General features: G+C 32.7%; 1 protein-coding gene across 1 annotated transcript in view; it reads left to right on the plus strand.

The window, feature by feature from the left end:
- The window catches only part of LOC145276917 (lysosomal acid glucosylceramidase-like), a 78,062-nt gene that overhangs the window by 49,125 nt on the left and 9,474 nt on the right, over window positions 1–19,463 (plus strand). The window contains exons 5-9 of the mRNA XM_080128383.1: window positions 1,018–1,190; window positions 3,179–3,416; window positions 7,261–7,485; window positions 10,528–10,691; window positions 14,208–14,321. Of these exons, the coding sequence (XP_079984509.1) occupies window positions 1,018–1,190; window positions 3,179–3,416; window positions 7,261–7,485; window positions 10,528–10,691; window positions 14,208–14,321 (914 nt within the window). The remainder of the gene's footprint in view (window positions 1–1,017; window positions 1,191–3,178; window positions 3,417–7,260; window positions 7,486–10,527; window positions 10,692–14,207; window positions 14,322–19,463) is intronic.

A 19,463-nucleotide genomic window follows, 5' to 3' on the forward strand; every position in this document is an offset into this window, starting at 1 on the left:
TTCTTGCATCTAGTCATGGCTTGGGCTGGATACAAGATGAAAGGCCTAAGCTCAATCTCATTTGCATAATAGATGCATGTCCACTGAATTAACATAATTCTGTATTTTTATAACTTTTTCATAACTCTTTCTGGACCATATTTGTTATTTTGATGTTACTGTATAAATAAAATTGATTTGAATTATAGAGAAGTTTGTCCTTTTAAGCAAATGAGTGTAACTTGTTCTCTATATATCCAGCAAGGCCAGAAGATTTTCTCCTATAAATATTTTCTTTAAAATAATAATTGAAAATGAAAATTAATCTAAATTAGAAAATGTAAAATATTTGTTCACATTATAAAATGATTATTTGGGTTTGTTTTTACTATACACATAGATACAAAAAAGTTGTTAAAAAACAAATATATAACAAATAAATGTTACCAAAGGCAAGAGTTACTTTTCTATGGATAAGTTTTTTTGTGTTTTTATTTCATGTAAAATGTTTATTCGGTTTGAAAATCATACAATGTTTATTGATCTACTTGAAAAAGACAAATAGCGGCATGTTCGCTGTTGAATACATTAAGTTTGGGAAAATGAGTGCAAATTAAAAAAATTATACAAAATACTGTAAGAAATTCACTCAATATATGTTACCGTGGCATAGACTGACATATATTGAGTGGGTTTCTAACAGTATTTTGTATAATGTTTTAATTTGAACTCATTTTCACAAAATTAATGTATTCAACAACAAGCTAACCGCCATTTGTCTTTTTCAAATATACCTATAAACACTGCATGTTTTTCGAACCGAATAAACATTTTACATTAAATGAAAACACAAAAAACTTATCCAGTTAGCTAGAAAAGTAACTTATCTTGTCTTTGATAACATTTATCTGTTATTTAATTGGTTTTTGACAACTTTTTTGTATCTATGTGTATAGTAAAACAAACCTGATTATTTATACCATTTCTGACTTATTGCATATCCTCTGTTCAAGAGCATATTTACTTTGTATAAAATAGATTCCTTTCATACGTGCTGCTCAAGGGATGAGTAAGCAGAAACTTCGTATGTTTGCCAGTCCATGGAGTGCACCAGCTTGGATGAAAACAAATAATAAAATGACTGGAAGAGGAAGTTTGATTGGTAAACCTGGAGGTATTTACTTTAAAACTTGGGCACATTATTTTGTCAAGTAAGTACCCTGTTTTTGTTCTTGTTTTACTTTATTTTTATTCTGTTAGGATTAAGAGGTTAATATTTGATAATATTTAGGAAGTTAATATTTAATGGTATTCAGGAAGTTGATATTTATAACAGTCAGCAAAATAAAGAACTATTTTCTTCTGCAAAGTGATGCCTCTATGCTAAGCAGTTCGGCCACAACAGTTGGCAGATTGAATGAATTTCATCGATCCCTTTAGAAATATTTTTAGACCCCTTGGAGAAACACAGAGAATTCAACTGGCAAGCAAGACAGATCCTGCCAGAGAGGCTGATGACTTACTGGTGTAATGTAATCCCCCATTGAGGAGCGTTAGAACTATGCTGAGGTAGCTTATCATTCCCGGGTGATGCCAGATAACCCAAGGATTTAAGATAGAGAAGATAAATATATATATTTTATTTCATGTAAAAATAGATATTGTTGAAACCAGAGAAATATATCTTTGCAGCTAAAAAGTTGATGATAGGAAATTTCACTTATAACATTGTCTGGCCTTAGTGATCTCAAGGTCGGATGTCAGAATTGACATCTGGCCTTGGAAATCATGAGAATTAGTAATTCAGATTTCAGGTATGGGAATTGTGGCCACGCAGGGATCTGGGGCTTCCGATTTTGTGGCGAAATCTTATTGGCCGGGGGGAATTTCCACCCCATCCACATACCTTACTATATATATGACTGTCGTGGGAAAATTAGTCAGTTGAGTTGGAGTAGATTGCTTGTTGAATTCGGAGAGAACAGATTGTATAGAACCACCGTTCCCTGGAGAGGGGACCTCTCCACCTCCCCCATCTAACCGTCTGTTGCTGTCTGTGAAGAGATTTGAGACTTTGAAAAAAAAACTTACAAAAAACTGAGTGATATTGTAAAAACAATTGTACATAATTTTGCGAAATTAACACTGTAGATTAGTCTACATGAGTTGTCTTTCTTCTTGCCTGCTGCTTCGATATTCGCTTTCAGCATACCAGATTTCATGTAACAACCTCAGAGAAGACTAGACTACACGAGCCGAGAATTCAGATAGACAGGGGTCCTTAACCATCTTCTCACAAGAGGGGTTACACTGGCGCTTTAGCATACCAACCAATACTTATACCTGGCCAGTCTACTGCCTATATCTGTTTAATAAACCGTTTTTGTTTTTAAAAAGGTGTTCTTTTTTTTTTTTTGTGTTCTTGAATTAATAATTAAGACTAAAACATCAATTTCTCCTAAATATTCAATGGTATTCAGGAAGTTATTTAATATTTAAAAAAAAAAAAAGGAAATATATATTGGTGTTAGGAATGCATGTTCATCATGTTTTAGAATTCTGCCTTTTTTTTCAATTCCGTAAAAGTCGATTTCCACTTAAATTTTAAAGTATTGCATGGATGTGAGGTCTCCACATTTTGTTCAAAATTTGTTTAGAAAAAAAAGTTGTTTTCTGTGTTGGCCTCTTCACACATGCATCTTGATTTCATATTTTTTGCTATTGACTTTTTTTTAATGCCTATACTTCCTACTGATTCAAACCGGCTTAGCTGTGCCAAGACATAATCCATAGTGTTCTTTCTTACAACAAAAATGTCCATTTTGACATCAGACAATGAAAAAGAAAAAACATTTTACTTTGACAAGAAAATTTTAATTTTGAAAACTCAAATTAAAATGAAGTTTATTTATTTTAATAAACATATGGTTCTCTCTTTCTCTCTCTCTCTCTATATATATATATATAAAACAATTTTTACTTGTAAATAAGTTTTTAAAATTGTTCAAATTTGATGATTGAGAAAATATTAAATATTTTTAATTATGTATGATACTAGTTTTCAACTATAATTAAATAATATTTGTTTATGTGAAATCAGTGAAAAATGTTAATGCAAAAATTATTTAATAGCAAGTGATCAGAAATTCTGCTAAATATTTGTTTTGCAGCTGATATGTTCATTTTTGTTTCTTTTTAGATTTTTGGAAGAGTACAAACATTTTAATATTTCATTTTGGGGTTTAACGCTTCAAAATGAACCTATAGATGGCTTCATAAGCAATTTTCCATTTCAAGCAATGGGTTGGACTCCAGAAATGCAGAGAGATTTCATTGTAAAAGACTTAGGACCAATTCTTCATGGTTATCAATATGATAAACTGAAACTGATGATTTTTGATGATCAAAGACCTTTGATGTATCACTGGGCCAAAGTGGTAGGCAGACTTGATTGTATTAATGTTGCTAGTCATTTCAAAGATGTTTACAATTTATAAAATGTAATTTTGTTTTGCTAAAATTAAATTTTAAAAGATGGTATTTATTTTAATGACTAGCAGGGGGCACCTGGCGTTGTCGGGTCATAAAATATGCTTAAATATATTTTAATTCAGGCAGATTTTGTATATATTATTACAGAGCTAATTCTCTATTGAATATTATATTGTACCTATTATATAGTAATGATTTCAAAAGTTTAAAAAAAAACGACTTGTGGACTATCAGCTAGAATCGAAACCAAAACATTTAGTACTCCTACTGCAGTCTCTATTGACCATAATATTTGGTTTAACATCCATTGTTATATGTTGGTATGTGTTGGACTTTTAAGTTAATCTATTTTTAATCAGATATTTATTCAAGTCCATTATTAACAGTTCCTCCTATGTTTTTCTTGGCATTCCCCTGTGGGCTAACTCTACTACCTCAATTGATTTATTTCTCTTTACCCATATAGAAACCATACAAAATTAATCATACAAGAATATAAGATAGCAAGACAAATTAGTTTGGTTGGCATATACTAGAGAAAGGAATTGAGGGTAAATGTGACCTTACGCTACAACAGAACACAGACCACTCTAATTTTTTTTTTAATTTTTTTTAGAGGTATTCAGGCGTCGCTGACAATGAATCTGATAATCAACTCATCGCAAATTTACTGTTTGCATGGTATGAACCCCTGGACCCTGGGACTATTTTATACCATTTCACTGGCTTGAGTAGTGTGTTTTACATGATGCATTCGAATGCACATAATGAAGTAACTTATCACATTACGGAGGAATCTTTAGCAGATATTTGAAATAACAAAAAAGTTTTTAAAAAAAAATGTGGTTCATTTTATTTTTTTGTGTTACATAGTTTTTAATGCTTTTTAATTGATCTAAAAAAGTTTTCACAAGTTTACAAAAACATATTTGTTTTTCATTCTTTTTTAGGGCTGGTGGTATTCAATTATAGAACTTGTTCTGTAGTTTAATTAACCGTTTTCTCATAACTACCGAGTGGAATACCGGTTAACATTTCACAAAAATTCTGTTTACATTAGGGAGGGGTGGAGATAGTGTTGAGGCGGCCAGCGCATTACTTACGGAAAAACGGTTAATTAAACTGCAGAAGCACCTGTTAAACTGCACAAGTTCTATAATTGAATGCCCCCCAAAAAGAACGAAAAGCATAAAAATGTTTTTGTAAACTTGTGAAAACTTTTTTATATCAATTAAAAACTATGTAACAAAAAAAAAAAAATGAACCACATTTTTTTTTTTAAAGTTTCTTGTTACTTCAAATGTTCACTAAAGATTCCTCCATGATGTGATAAGTCACTTCATTATGTGTGTGTGTGTGCATGTGAATGCATCATGTAAAAAAAACACTACTGAAGCCACTGAAATGGCGCAAAATAGTCCCAGGGTCCAGGGGTTCATACCATGCAAATGGTGAAGTTTTATTATCAGATTCATTGTCAGCGACCTTGAATATCCCTAAAAAACAAATTAGAGTGATTGGTGTTCTGTTGTAGTGTAAGGTAACATTTACCGAATTGAGTTCATGTCTTTAGTTTTTTGTAATTGCTACAAATTGATCTTTGGATCTGGCAATTCTGTTTTCAATTTCTTACACAACATTTTCCATTATCGTCTAAATTATTTCCAAGATAAGTGAACTGTCTGATTTGCTGTATGACTTGACCAATCACTAAGAACTCTATTTTCTCATAGTTGTTCTCATTGTTTTCCTTAGAAATTATTATTTGTTTTTTTTTTCTGAGTTCATTCTATTTAGGCTACTATGTACAGAATATTTTTTGCATAGATGATGATGCAGTTTAAAAGATAATATCTCTATAAATAAAACATATGCATGTGTGTGTGTGTGCAAATATTTAACCAATAAACTCTTAAACTACTGGTCACATAACACTGACATTAACAGGAAATAGTAATCATATACTAAAGATAGTTTATAATGAGTAAAATCTTTGTTTGGATGGATGAATAGTGTGTACAGAAATATGTTGATAAGTTGAAATGCAAAATGTTTATTGCCAACATATTTCTATTAGTTTTGTGCATGTGCAAATTCATTCATAGCTTGAAGTGGTTTAATTTAAATCTTCCTTATCTCACAATAGCTCACAGGGTAATGAATGCAGCTGGAGCACTAAATGTTTTGGTTTTGATTCTAACTGATGGCACCCAACTCATTTTTTTATATACTTTTGACTGATTTCAAAAGTATATATATAAAAAAGTATACTAGATATTAGGTACAATATAATATTCAATAGAGAATTTGCTCTTTAATAATAAAAACGAAATTTACATAAATTGAAATATATTTAAGCATATTTTAAGGTCAGGCATCCCCCCACACACACACCTTTCACTAGTTCAAAATATTGCAGCTTTATACTCTCTGGCTTACTTTAGCTTCTTTGCCATTGTACAAAAATTCTGAGAATAATTGATATTTTATTGAATCAACAGGAATAAACTATTCTCATTTCATGTTTCTTGCCTTTGGTTATGTTGTATCAGTTAATTTTTGTTTCTTCTTAAAAATAATTTCATGTACTTGCCGACTTTACAAAATTGACTTCTAAATTAACCTATCTCTGGCCAGGTATTTGTTTATTCCTGTTTCTCTTAAGTTCATCCTTATTACTACCTCCTATGTTTTATTTTGCCAATTGATCCTGCTTCTTCAACTGTTCTACGTTTACTAACCCAAGAACCCTCTTCTATCCTTTCAACATGGCTATACCATCAAAATATTTTATTGTACATACTTCTTTCCACACTGTTCTCTCCTTCAGAGCTAATCTTCCTCTGCAGTCATTAGATCTAAGCTTGTTTTAAATCTTGTAAATACAATATTGGTTCCCACAAATATATGGGTAGAGAATGATAATCAAAGAACAAGTTTAGGTTGGAGGTTTATTAAAAAAAAAAAAATAAAAAAGCAAAATATCTGTAATCCATACAGCATCAGAAGCTTATTGAAAAGTCATTTCACTCTTCAGAGATATTTCTTCTGTATCTGATCTTCTGTAGAAGACCAATGTATGTATTGCATCTCGTACAAACATTGTAGGGAATATAAAAGAGGAAACCTACCATCCCTTGTAAGGAAGCTGTAATTTGTGCGGAGGCATTAAAATCAGGCATAATTGATCATGTAGGAAGAGAAAAAGAGAATTTATTGACCTCTGTGAAATGAAATTAAAATAATAGAGTAATATTGGAAGATCAAGAGATTGAAAGCATCAGTGCATATGCTAACCTACATCAGCTTTTTAAGTAGAACAAATACAAATATGGGTTTGATATGAAAACTAATAAGAAAAAGAGTAAATGACTAAAACTTATTAATCATAACTTTAATTACATAGGGAAACGTAATTTTATTAAAGGGAGATTAGCATGCATGAAGAGAAATGATATAAGTAATGATGGGTGTGTGATGTAAATGTTAAAGATAGGCTTAGATTTAATAACCTCAAGGGAAGATTAAGAAAAATAAGGATAAATAAAGACTTGGCCAGAGGTAGGTTAATTAGAAGGCAATTTCTTAAAGCTGTTCAACACATGTCAGCATGTAAAACAGATGTTAAATCGAATGATGATTATAATGATGATCATACTGGTGGGAAAGGCAAATTATAAAACCCTGTGAATATGATGACTACAATGAGAATAAAAATTCCAAACTTGTAGAGATTTCATATCGAAGATATCATCAAATTATATTGTTTTAACCATTCTATTGTTACAGATTTTGTCAGACCCAGAGGTTCAGAAATATGTGTCAGGTATTGCTGTTCATTGGTATGAAGACTTAGCCTACACTTCAATTGTGTTGGATAAAACACATAATATGTTTCCTAATTATTTCATCCTGGGAACAGAAGCTTGTTTTGGCTCTTACCCATGGAATTATCCCAAAGTAGCTCTTGGAAGTTGGAACAGAGCAGAAAGCTACAGCAAAGACATTATCGAGGTTAGAGTTTTTGGTTTTATTTTTTAATTAATTTTATTCTATGCTTAGTTTCAGTCAGACTTTGAGGCCAATTTCTTTTTTATTCATTGTAATTGTTATATTTGTATTTACCTGTAATACATTGGGCCATTATTTGTTATGTATATATTATTAAATATGAGTGATGAAAAAAAATATCTATCCTTAATGTTCACTAATATTTATATTCATATAAAATAGCATTTAAAAAGAAATAAGAAACCAAGACAAAGTAACAAGTTTAAAAATGGGGGAAAAAAACAAAAAATGTATGAACGGTATAGAAAGCAGAAAAACAACAAAGAAAACGTTTCATTATGGAAATAGATTTGCTTTCTCAATTGCCTTAAAAATTTGAAATGGAATCATCCAGCATTTTTTTTTCTTTTTTTTTTTACTTACTAACTTTCCTGTAACATATCATTTCCTAACTTTGACATTGGTTGATAGAGTAAGAGTAGCGACCAGCTCTTATGATTATTATAGCAATATAAATGTAACCATATATTGTGTATACATTGTATAATATGTAGGTACATTTATATGGCTAGATATGAATTAGGTGTTGTGATAAAAGCTGTTGCAATTGGAATTGAAAAAGGTGAAAGTTAGAACTGACTCGGCACGGAGTTGAATGAATTCTAAAATAAAAAAGAACAGGACAAATAGACTATGGGTGTTGGAGAAATGATACTGAGTGAGTTGATATCTGTATTTGGATTATGAATTGACACAATATTTGTATCTTCAATACAAAAAAAGGTGGATGTACTAAAGCAGATAAACAAAAGGTGATTAGCCATTAAGGAGGAGAAAATCCAATATGATTGTCCTGACAATGGAGAATTACATAGTATGTCCTGTACCAAGTAGAATTTGACACAATTTTATATAAGGTATGAAAAGTTAACCTGCTTGTAAAAAGAGAGGAAGTTCAGAGTATAGTAGGGAATTGTCAGGTGTCGGTTGATTGACCTTGCACTGAGTATGCATGATCCTGGTAAGATTGAAATTATAGTCAATTAGACAAGATCAGTTATTGCACTTGTTGGTGATTGAATGTGGATTTGTGTAACTGGTAATGTGGAAAGAATATGGTATGAAAAGGTCGATTGCAAAGAACTGGTTAAAATTATTCTTGAATAAGATCCATTAGTGGAGAGGGCAATAGACAATGGCATGGTTTTCTGCTGCTGATGGGACATAAAAACTTACTAGAGGATGATATATAGGCTTGAGGAAGATAAAATAGTGGAATGACACTGTTGGATTGTGAAAGCATTGGAGGAAGGATGAATATTGCTAGTATAAACAACATTTTAGTACAACATGGTGCTTAAAGTCGGACAGAGAAAAAATAAATTATTACAAAGAATGATCTATGTATTATTGGGGAAAATATCAATGAATAACAATAATTAAGAACTGATGGTTATTTAAATTGGAGAAGAGTTTTACGTGGAGTCACCCAGTGTGAGATGCATGATACTATATGATACCCTGGGGGGAAGGGGACTAGAACTTGGCAATTTTGATAGATTTGAGGCTGGTTCATTCAGTTGATGAGAACATAAGCACTAAGAATGGAGGAGATGAAAATGAAATGGTGTTGATGCAAAAATCATATAAAGAACATCCACTGCTTTGGATGCAACACTGCCTTATAAAATGAAGTGAATAAATGAGAGAAAAAAATGGGCTCTCGCTTACCTTATGGAAGAAGAGGAAGTGGCAACAGACATAGTTCTTATGCTGACAAGTTAACAAAGCATTTTTAAATAAAATTAAATCGGAAAAATATTTTCATTGAACTTTTTTTTTTAAACAAAATATCTCCAGACATGGCATGAAGCTATCATCAGACAACAAAACAAAATTGAAATTGATTTTATTTTCACACATAAACTTTAAGCCACATACCACATCGGATGAAAGCTGAAATTGTCAACACATATGTACTGCTAGAAGAGCTATATGGTATTGATGGCTCTGAGTGTGTTAAATGGCCGATATAAAAATCTGAGCTTTAATCTATGGTTCCCCTTCTATAAAATATTCACAACAATAACTCGTGTAGCTACAACAACAGTCAATAATTTTCCTTTCTCCCTCTCTGTTCCTAAAACCAAATGAAACTTCCATGAGCAAAGTTTATTTTTTAAAACTACTCATCTGTACTACAAAATACGGCAAAGCTGCTTCCTAGATGACTACAACATTATCGTTTTCAAGTTCAATCTGAACAAATTTTTGTTGAGCCGACCTCTTAAATAATCTGATTCTGCTCAACTTCATTATGGTGTTGTCACACTGCCTCTCTCACACTCATTAACCTTTATCCTCTTATCCTTGAGTGGCTCTTTGGCATTGATAAGTGGTGAATTTTATGAAAAAATTAAAAAAATAACATAATAAGAGTAATGTGTTGAATGAGGTTAATGGGAATTAGAGTAAGTAATCTTTTAGTAAAGACAAAACTTGCACTCGTATCATATGTCGTAAAAATGGAAAGTGTTAGAACTTTATAGACCCACAAAAAGATTGACAATTGGTATGAGCAAGATATGTCTATAAGAAATGGTGGAAGGATGCAGAAAAAGAAGTAAACCACTAGGATTGCATGATACTATATGTTTCTGAAGTTCTAGATTAATCAGTTAGTTGAAGGTAGTTAATACACGATAGATTGTATCGTGCAGTATGTGGAGAAAATGTTTAATGTAGCTTTATTATTACAATATTTTTAATAAACTGAAAAACATTTTAAATATTTTTCAGATATAAAAACTATTGAGATTTGGTTAAAAATTAAACATTTTAAATATTGTTATTTACTTTGATGTAGTTTTTATAATGAAAATAAAATGTGAATATTTGTTAAATACATGTCTATGATTTATTTCTTAATGAAAGCTACAACATTATTTACTTTTTAAATGTTTAACAATTTGTCCCGAATTTTTAAATATGTATCCTCCTTTTCCTCCAAAACAACATTAAAAACTTTCTTTCTTTATCTTGAAGGATTTGAATCATTGGGTAACTGGTTGGACTGACTGGAATATCGCTCTCAACCCTGAAGGGGGGCCAAACTGGGTGAAAAATTTTGTTGATAGCCCTATTATTGTGAATAAAACAAGTGGAGAATTCTATAAACAACCCATGTTTTATATTTTAGGACATTTCAGGTATGTCCTTATATTTTCTCTGCATTAAAAAAAATCTAGAAATCATGTATTTCCTCTTTGATAGAAAAGCTCATTCTTATGATTGTAAAAAATTATTTAAACTGGATTCTCTTATATCTTAACAAAAGAATGGATAAAGTTTGAAAAATTATATTTTCGTAATTTTCAAGTTTGGAAAGATTTTGTCACATTATTTTCTTATATTTTTATGTTACATGTTTTTATAATATTAGACATATATAAGAAATATTCAAGCTTTATATATTCTTTTGATATTCAAATTTATATTCATGCTAAAGGTGTTGTCTCAGAAGCACATAAAATGAAGATTAGCAGTTTAGTTGTCTTATTTTATCATATATCAACCCTTTTCAGGTCATTTAATGCAGAATCTAGTAATTTTATAAGAAATTTTTATACTTTAATTTATTTGTATCTTCAAATATTTTTCATGGAATTGGTTGGATTGTTTTCTAGAAGAAAATTGTTTTTGACTTTGCAGAACATTATTAAGTTTTGCAAAGGGAAAGAAAAATAACAATAGCCATGTTTCATGCATAGTATAACGCCAATATTTTCAGACAGCCTGATCTGGTAGCACCAAAGAATTCTGCATAAATAGAATAAAACATTAATAGCGATTTGTACTACTTAAGTAACTTTTTACTGTTTCAATCCAATGTAACTATTTTATTTATATACTTTAATAACAAAAATAACTTTTTCTGCAAATGGTCATAAAAAAATTTAACTGCATTTTTCCATTGAAGAAAATCTGCATGTATTTCATCCAATGCAATAATAGCAGGGAGTATAAAAGTGAAACATGTCATCCTTTGAAGAACGCCATAATTAGAGGGAGAAATTAAAATCGGATATATTCAAATATCTTTTGAGAAAAGCATTTTTTCTATAGTATCCCACACTTACGAAACTGTTTAAGCGTTGCCTTAAGGAGAAGTGCTTTTCGACTCCCTGGAAAACCTCATCAGTATGCCCTGTATTTAAGAATTCAGGTGATAAGTCATCTCCCTCTCAGTACAGACCAATAAGTCTCCTGTGTGTTATGAGTAAGTTGCTGGAATCCATATTAAATAGAGAAATAGTAAACCACCTCAGCAGAAACAATCTTCTTAGTGACACACAATATGGTTTCCGTTCTGTAAGATCTACCGCAGATGTGCTAATGGTTATATCTCACAGGATTAGTGAATCTCTTGACAAAGGCTTCCTTTCTAGGGCAATTGCTCTTGACATATCAAAGGCCTCCGACAAGGTATGGCATAAGGGCCTACTTCACAAGATTTCCAACTATGGTATAACTGGAAATGTTTTCTCAATCATTAAATCATTTCTCTCCGATAGGCTCATAAGAATAGTGGTCGATGGACAAAAATCAGAGGCCTGCAGTATTAATGCTGGAGTCCCTCAAGGGTCAATCCTGGGCCCAACTCTCTTCCTGATCTACATCAATGACCTCCCTAAACACATACTTAAATCATTCATTGACATCTATGCTGATGACACGACCATCTATGGCAACACATCAAAGGCTGTAAATGACAAAGTTCTCTCTGATTCTCTCTCCTCTGATCTCGAGCGCGTGGTTCAGTGGGGGAAGATGTGGCTGGTTACCTTTAATGCATTTAAAACCAAACTCCTATCTTTACATCATCAATGCGCTGATCCCCATCTGGCATCAATTGAAATGGATGGCTCTCGTCTAGGAGAAGCCCCGTGTTTTGACAAGCTTCTGGGTTTGTCCTTTACTCCTGATCTGAAATGAAACACGTACATCAAGTCTGTTGCCAAGGTCGCTGGAAAGATGGTGGGATCCTTCTACCGCTCCAGAAGATATCTCACTACTGATGCAATTCTCTATCTATATAAAAGCCAAGTACGTCCAAGGATGGAATACTGCTGCCATATCTGGGCAGGAGCTGCTAAAAGCAGCCTATCCTGCCTTGGCAGAGTACAAAATAGACTTCGTGGCTTAGTGGGGGATGCCCTTTTCTCTACCCTGCAACCTCTCTCCCACAGAAGAGACGTTGCGAGCCTATCCTTGTTTTATCGTTATTTCCATGGCAGGTGCTCGTCTGAACTCCAATCTCTGGTCCCCCCTTGCCAATCTTTCACGAAAAACACCCGTCTAGCTGAATTCACTGTGAAAAATTTACCCTACTCTTTATCTATGCCTAAATCAAAACGTGGATTCCATGAACAAAGCTTCTTTCTTAGAACTGCACGCCTGTGGAACTCTGTTCCGTCTGCCTGCTTCCCACCTGACTACGGCTTGGATGTCTTCAAGTCCAACGTTAACAAATTCCTAATGAACCGCCCCCTTAAGTAAACACTTCATAAAATCTCCACACTAACGTACTGTACTTGCAATAACCCTTATCCCTGAGTGGCTTCCAGGTCTTGATAAGTGGTGACCACCGTGTAAAAAAAAAAAGAAAAAAAAAAGATTTACAAGTGTCTTCAAACTGTTTTCCTTGTTGCTGTTATTTTCACAATTTTTCAGCCCAGTGTAATAGTTAGTAACATAACCTTATACAAATTTTAAAGTGAACTACTTATTTAATTCACTGAATCTGAATGCATTCCCTGCTTTTCAGATGTCTAATATAAGTTAATTTTTTTCTTGAGTTTCTTCATCTGGAATTGAACTCATAACCTCTAGATAGAATTAACTCTTAGAAAATCTCTTTACAAATGCTTCTATCCACTTAGCCATGTGTTAAGTAAGCTAATTTAGGATGATCTTTGTATCTATAAACCTAATGTCTACTTTGATTTGATTTTTTTCTTCTTTTTACCTATTTTTGTATTGGACACTCTATGCTTATGTTGCAAATAATGTTGTTATCATTAATTATTAGTTATGATAATGTTTGTTTCTACATTTGGCTTACTTAAGGTCATTCTCATTTTAAATATGTGTTGATTCTTTGAGTTTCCTAATATTTCAGTGTTGATTGTGTTTTAGTTTAACCTTACTCCACAAGGGTTAGTTACCTCCCTTTTCTCTCTATACATGATCAGCTATGCCTGCTTTTAATGATTTCCCTTGAACTATACTTTTCAGCATTATCTTAAGAGTTGGGTTCAACATTATATTCCCTGCCATAACTATATTGGAAAATATAGTTGTTGAAAGTCCTCACTCAGGAAAAATGTCTAAGAGTCAGACTATATCTAAATATTGGTCACTACGCCTGGCATTGCCCAGGATGCAGTGAAGTCATTTTAATTTTTATTTCTTTGCATATAAAGTAAACAATTCATATTATATTCTTCAATCTGAAATATAAGTTATCCCACTTGTTGATTCTATTATTTATTTTTATGTGATTATTTAAATTTTTTTAATGTTGGCAGTTGTCTGGGCCAGACTAAATAATTTTTAAAATGTAGGAAATATACGTATTTCCAATAACAGTTTAACAATATCAAATGAAAATCTTAATGTTTAGTTTATTCTCCTTTTTTTCTTTATGTACTTTTTTCTTTTAGCAAATTTATTTTACCTGATTCTATTCGAATTGATGTAAGCAATGTACCTGAGCATTTAGATGTTGTATGCTTTCATCGACCTGACAAAGCGACTGTGATTATCCTATCAAACAGGTAAATGATATTAAATCTTCATTTGTTTTTCTTTATGAATTTACATATTATGCATAGAGCAGTATACACATTTTGTCAATATCATTTTAACTGTCACCGTATTTAGTTTCATGTTTCCAAACTAACCCTGGTGCAACCAGATCAGGCTGTCTATTGGCTTCCTGAGACAAAATGCACGTACATCGATTTTCTGTTTTTGTTTTCTATTTTCTTTTGTAAAACTGAATTATGTTCTACAAAAATAACAAAAATAACAGCCCCCTTCTCCTTCCCCTCTCCTTTCTGGTGGCTAAGCAACTGATACCTAGGGAAATAAAGGTATCAGTTGCAACACTCCACTTTGGCCTCGTACTGGGCCAGACATGCAGTCGGAGAGGCCCGATCCAATCAATCGGCTGGTCACGACTAACTCACGACTTATACACATATAATCTGCACCAAATCTAAATACTACATGACACTCCCCCATCAATACTGATCCCCAAATAAGTGGTGAAAGCGGTGGCTGAGGGTCAATTGTATATAGTGAACAAGGACTAGACATGGATGTTTTTCTCTAATCTTTCCCATATTTTACTTGGATGGGAGAAATTAAGATACACATGTGCTCGAAGCCTACATTATGTACAAGTATATCATACCTGTAACCATGTTGTAGCCAAGGCGAATGGGCTTCCCTCCTGTGCTTATCCCAAGTAGGGCTCCAAGGTGGGTGGGGAGCAGGGATGATGTATTAAAAAAAAAGAAGATTTTTAGACAGTTCAGACAGTGATACGAACGAGAAACTGAATAACTATCCAAACTTTATAGTAATGGAGTCAACTGGAGAAGTGCTTTTAACCAAACTCTCCCTCTTTAAGATAGAAAAATACTATCAGAAAGGGTCAAACCTAAACTAGTAAAAAAATTAAGAAATGGTACTCTTCCGATAGAAATTTTTACTAAAACACAGGCAGATGAACTTTTAAAATGGAAGCATTTTGACAATATAAAAATAAAAACATACTCTCACAAAACTAAACATATGCAAAGGAGTGGTGAAAAGTCCTGAACTTTCACTTTGCTCCATCGATGAAATCCGTTCAAATCTAAAAGAACAAAATGTAACGGAAAAAAAAAAAAATGGAGAAATGATAAACACACACACATATATACTAACCTTTAACCAACAAAAAATTCCACAAGAAATAAAAATAGCCTACGAAAAACTAAGAGTCGAAACATACATCCCCAATCCACTGCGTTGTTTTAACTGTCAAAAATTTGGTCACCATCAAGACCAGTGTACACGCCAGCCAGTGTGTGGAAGGTGTGGAGAAAATGACAATCATATCAACTGTCAAAAAACTTATAAATGTGCCAACTATAAAGAAAATCACAGTGCCTACTCCAAAGACTGTGAAATCTGGAAAAAAGAAAAGAAAATTGTAAAAATTAAACACTCATTAAACATCACGTACCCAGAAGCAAGGAAAAGGGCAGTAACAGCTAAATATTCAGAAATAACAAAAAAGAATACTCCCAACACCAATAAATACAACGACAATTATTGCACAACAAACCTTGATATTAAAACCCAAGACCAACCAAATCAAAATATTGATGAATACAATTGAAGAAATGAAAAAAACAGATATGATTAAAACCTCGCTGGAACCAAAAATCCAAACACCACACCCAATAGACCAGAAACAAATCCCAAAAAACAAACCAGAACCAAACTTAACTAAACAAAAACTACAAATAAACCTACAAATTCCCCTCTGCAATAGCATTAAGACATTGGCGATCAAGAACTCTGAGAAGCAGAATACCAACAATAAGGAGAGTCCTTCAATCCCCCACAAAAGTTCTAATATAAAAACAGATAACAACAAGCAAAAAAATAAATACTCCAAAAACATCCAAACAAGAACAATAAATGGGAAAAATTCCTTGAAGAAAACCAGCCCTATAAAAACCAAACCACGATCTCGCTCAACGTCTAAAACCAGAGATAAATCAAACATAAAAGCTAACAAACCAATTGAACACAAAGAACCAGAAGCCATGGATATGCCGTAAAACAAAAACAACCAACCAACTAACCATCCTTATCACTTACTTCATGGTTTTATTAGCATTCCTCTGTTACTTAAACTGTTGTACATCTACTAACTTAAGAACTCTCATCCACTTGTTCAATGTGGCCGTACTATCTAAGTCTCCTGTTCTGCACACATTTCCTTATACTGTTCAAGTTTAATATTCCTCTGACATCATCAAATCACATTACACACTCATCAGATCATTCTAACATCATTTCTCTCCATGCAAAATATGTTCTCAATCCTCACTAATCCTGTTTTACTTCTGTTATACCGGCCTTTCTTGGACAGAGGAATTTACACCGATTAGCACTATAAATAGCGCTAGTAATTCCAACACCAGTGAGAGAGATGCGACTGCACTTCAATTGCTAGCCGAGTGCCCAGCAGATATACACGCTTTCCTATCTTTGTACATTATTGTTAATACACTTGTTCCTTAACCGAACCTCAACTTGATTGTTCTTATTTTCACTGTTGTTCCATGACACAACAGATTGGCGACAAGGAATCGAAATGACCGTCACTGCAAAGAAGTGATTGAAATAAAGATTTGTAAAATCTTTACGGCAGATCACCTTCCCCATTTCAATAGATATTTGGATACACAAGGATTAACAGTAAATTAATTACTACAATAGTAATTTGGCAACGGGAAAAAACTTGCTACCAAAATCTATAGCGAAAAACGCGAATGTTGTGATTATTTAATAATTGAACACACTTACCAAGTGTTTTAAAAAGGGAAAAAGGGTTCATTTTTTTTCTTCACCAGAAGCCATTTTTCCTACAGTAAGAATTTTCTTCTGCAAAGTTAAATGTCCAAAACCAACTAGCAAATACCATGTAAGCTTATCATTATTTCGATAACATCTGGGATTTGGAAAAAAAAAAAACACGCTTGACTTTGTCAAGAGAAAAAGAGACAGACTGTGAAAAATAATTATTCGCGTACATCATTTGTGCTTAGCAAACATGTAAAGAATCAAGTCATTTTTTGCAAAATGCAAAGAGGGTAAAAAAAAAAAAAACTAAAAGTTTCCCATACAAATTCGTCAGATATTTAAAGCAACGGATTTTATTTTTGCTACATAAAAACGCATGCAAATAAAAAAAATGTTAAACAAATGTTATTTCGCTGGATTGCTTCTAGTAAGACTAGAAATATAGAGTTCAACAAATTAAGTTACAAAAGGACTGTTAAACTGTTGTTCTTCAAACAAAAGAATTGGGAAGGAAAACTTGGTTGTTTTTATTTATTTATTTTTTTTACTAAGGAATATTTATTTAATATAAGCGTAAATTGTAAACTGGATTCATATAATGGATGCGAAATTCAAAGATTCACTGTTGGAATTGTTAAACAAGCATTTGAAGAAAAATGCTTCAACAACAGAAGCACTTCGAGGAAATATTGATGAAAACACAGGAGGAACAAAGAAAAATTCTGGAGGCGACACAGTTAACTGAAGCAAACGATAATCATAACACATTTTCTCAAACAGCTGTGTGGATCTCTATTGAAAATTTCAATTATAATCCAGAAGACGATGTCACTTTCGTCCAGTACTATAGACAATATGAGGATATTTTGATATTGGATTGTAGTACCTGGTCAGACACGAAAAAAGTTAGGCTTTTGCTAAGGAAATTGAGAACAGCCGAGCATACAAAGTTTGTGAATTTTATTCTCCCAAAAAAGACCAGTGAGTTGAGTTTCCAAGAAACAGTTTCGCTACTTACAGAACTGTTTTCTGCAAAAACGTCTCTTTTCCATAGACGATATAAATGTATGAATGTTACTAGAAGAGAGGAAGACGACTACACTACTTATGCAAGTATAGTGAACAAGCATTGCGATGATTTTAAACTGGAGGAATTATCAGCAGATAATTTTAAATGTTTAATATTTGTGCAAGGGCTGATCTTAAATAAAGATGCCAAAATCAGGCGTCGTGTTTTAAATAAACTTAAAAACGAACCAAATTTAAAACTACAAAACTTAGCGAAAGACTGTGAATGGTTTATTGCATTGAAACAAGACAGTTGTGACATAAAGGAAAGCAGAGTGTCACATATTAAAAAGATCCATCAAAAAAAAAAATTCGACTTCAAAAAATAACCAGAGAAAGAAACACGGAAAATATCCACCTGGACCATGTTGGAGGTGTAGGAATAAACATTGGTACAATGAGTGTCCTACAAATTCAAACAATGTGACAACTGCCACCAGAAAGGGCATAAAGCATCGCATTGTAGAAAAAAATCTGGTAGAAAGACATCCATTAAACTTAGGAAAATTGAACCTGAGGAACAAAATATCCGGAAATATGTACAGGTCAAAATGTTTAAAAAGAAAGTAAGGCTACAGCTTGATGGTAGGTTTGACATTTCCATTATTAATGTACAGACATGGAAGAGGCTTGGGAGACCCACTATGATTAAATCACATAAAATGATGAGAAGCGTCAGTGGCGAAAAAATTACGTTCGAAGGAGAATTATTGACAAATATTTTTTCCAGAACAAAAAAGCAAGAATTTTTGTCATGTGAAAATCTAACAACTTGTTTGGAACTGATCTGTTCGAAAAGTTTAGACGATGGGATCTGCCTTTAAGCTCATTTTGACAAAAGGTTGAGGATTCGAATGTGGAGGCAGAAAAACTTAAGAGGGAATTGAAAGAGAATTTCCCAGACGTATTTTCAGTCGGTTTGGTAAGGTGTACAAAAGCGGTAGCAAAATTTGACGTAAAAGTAAATGAACAGCCAGTGTTCAGAAAGAAAAGAAATGTTCCATACACCGCTATAGAACAGATAGACGGTGAATTAGAAAAACTCAAAAACATGGGTGTCATCGGAAAAATTGATCACAGTGAGTGGGCTCCACCAATGGTTTACATCAAAAAAAAGAGTAAGGAGATTCGGGTTTGCGCCGACTTCGCAACAGGCTTAAACAGGGCATTACAAGATCACCATTATCCTCTTCCGAGCCCTGAAGAGATATTTGCAAAACTGAGTGGAGGGAAATATTTTTCTAAAATCGACCTCAGTGACG

Source organism: Euprymna scolopes, chromosome 5, assembly GCF_053919585.1.
Source record: "Euprymna scolopes isolate OS-2025 chromosome 5, ASM5391958v1, whole genome shotgun sequence".
Taxonomy (NCBI): Eukaryota; Metazoa; Mollusca; class Cephalopoda; order Sepiida; family Sepiolidae; genus Euprymna; species Euprymna scolopes.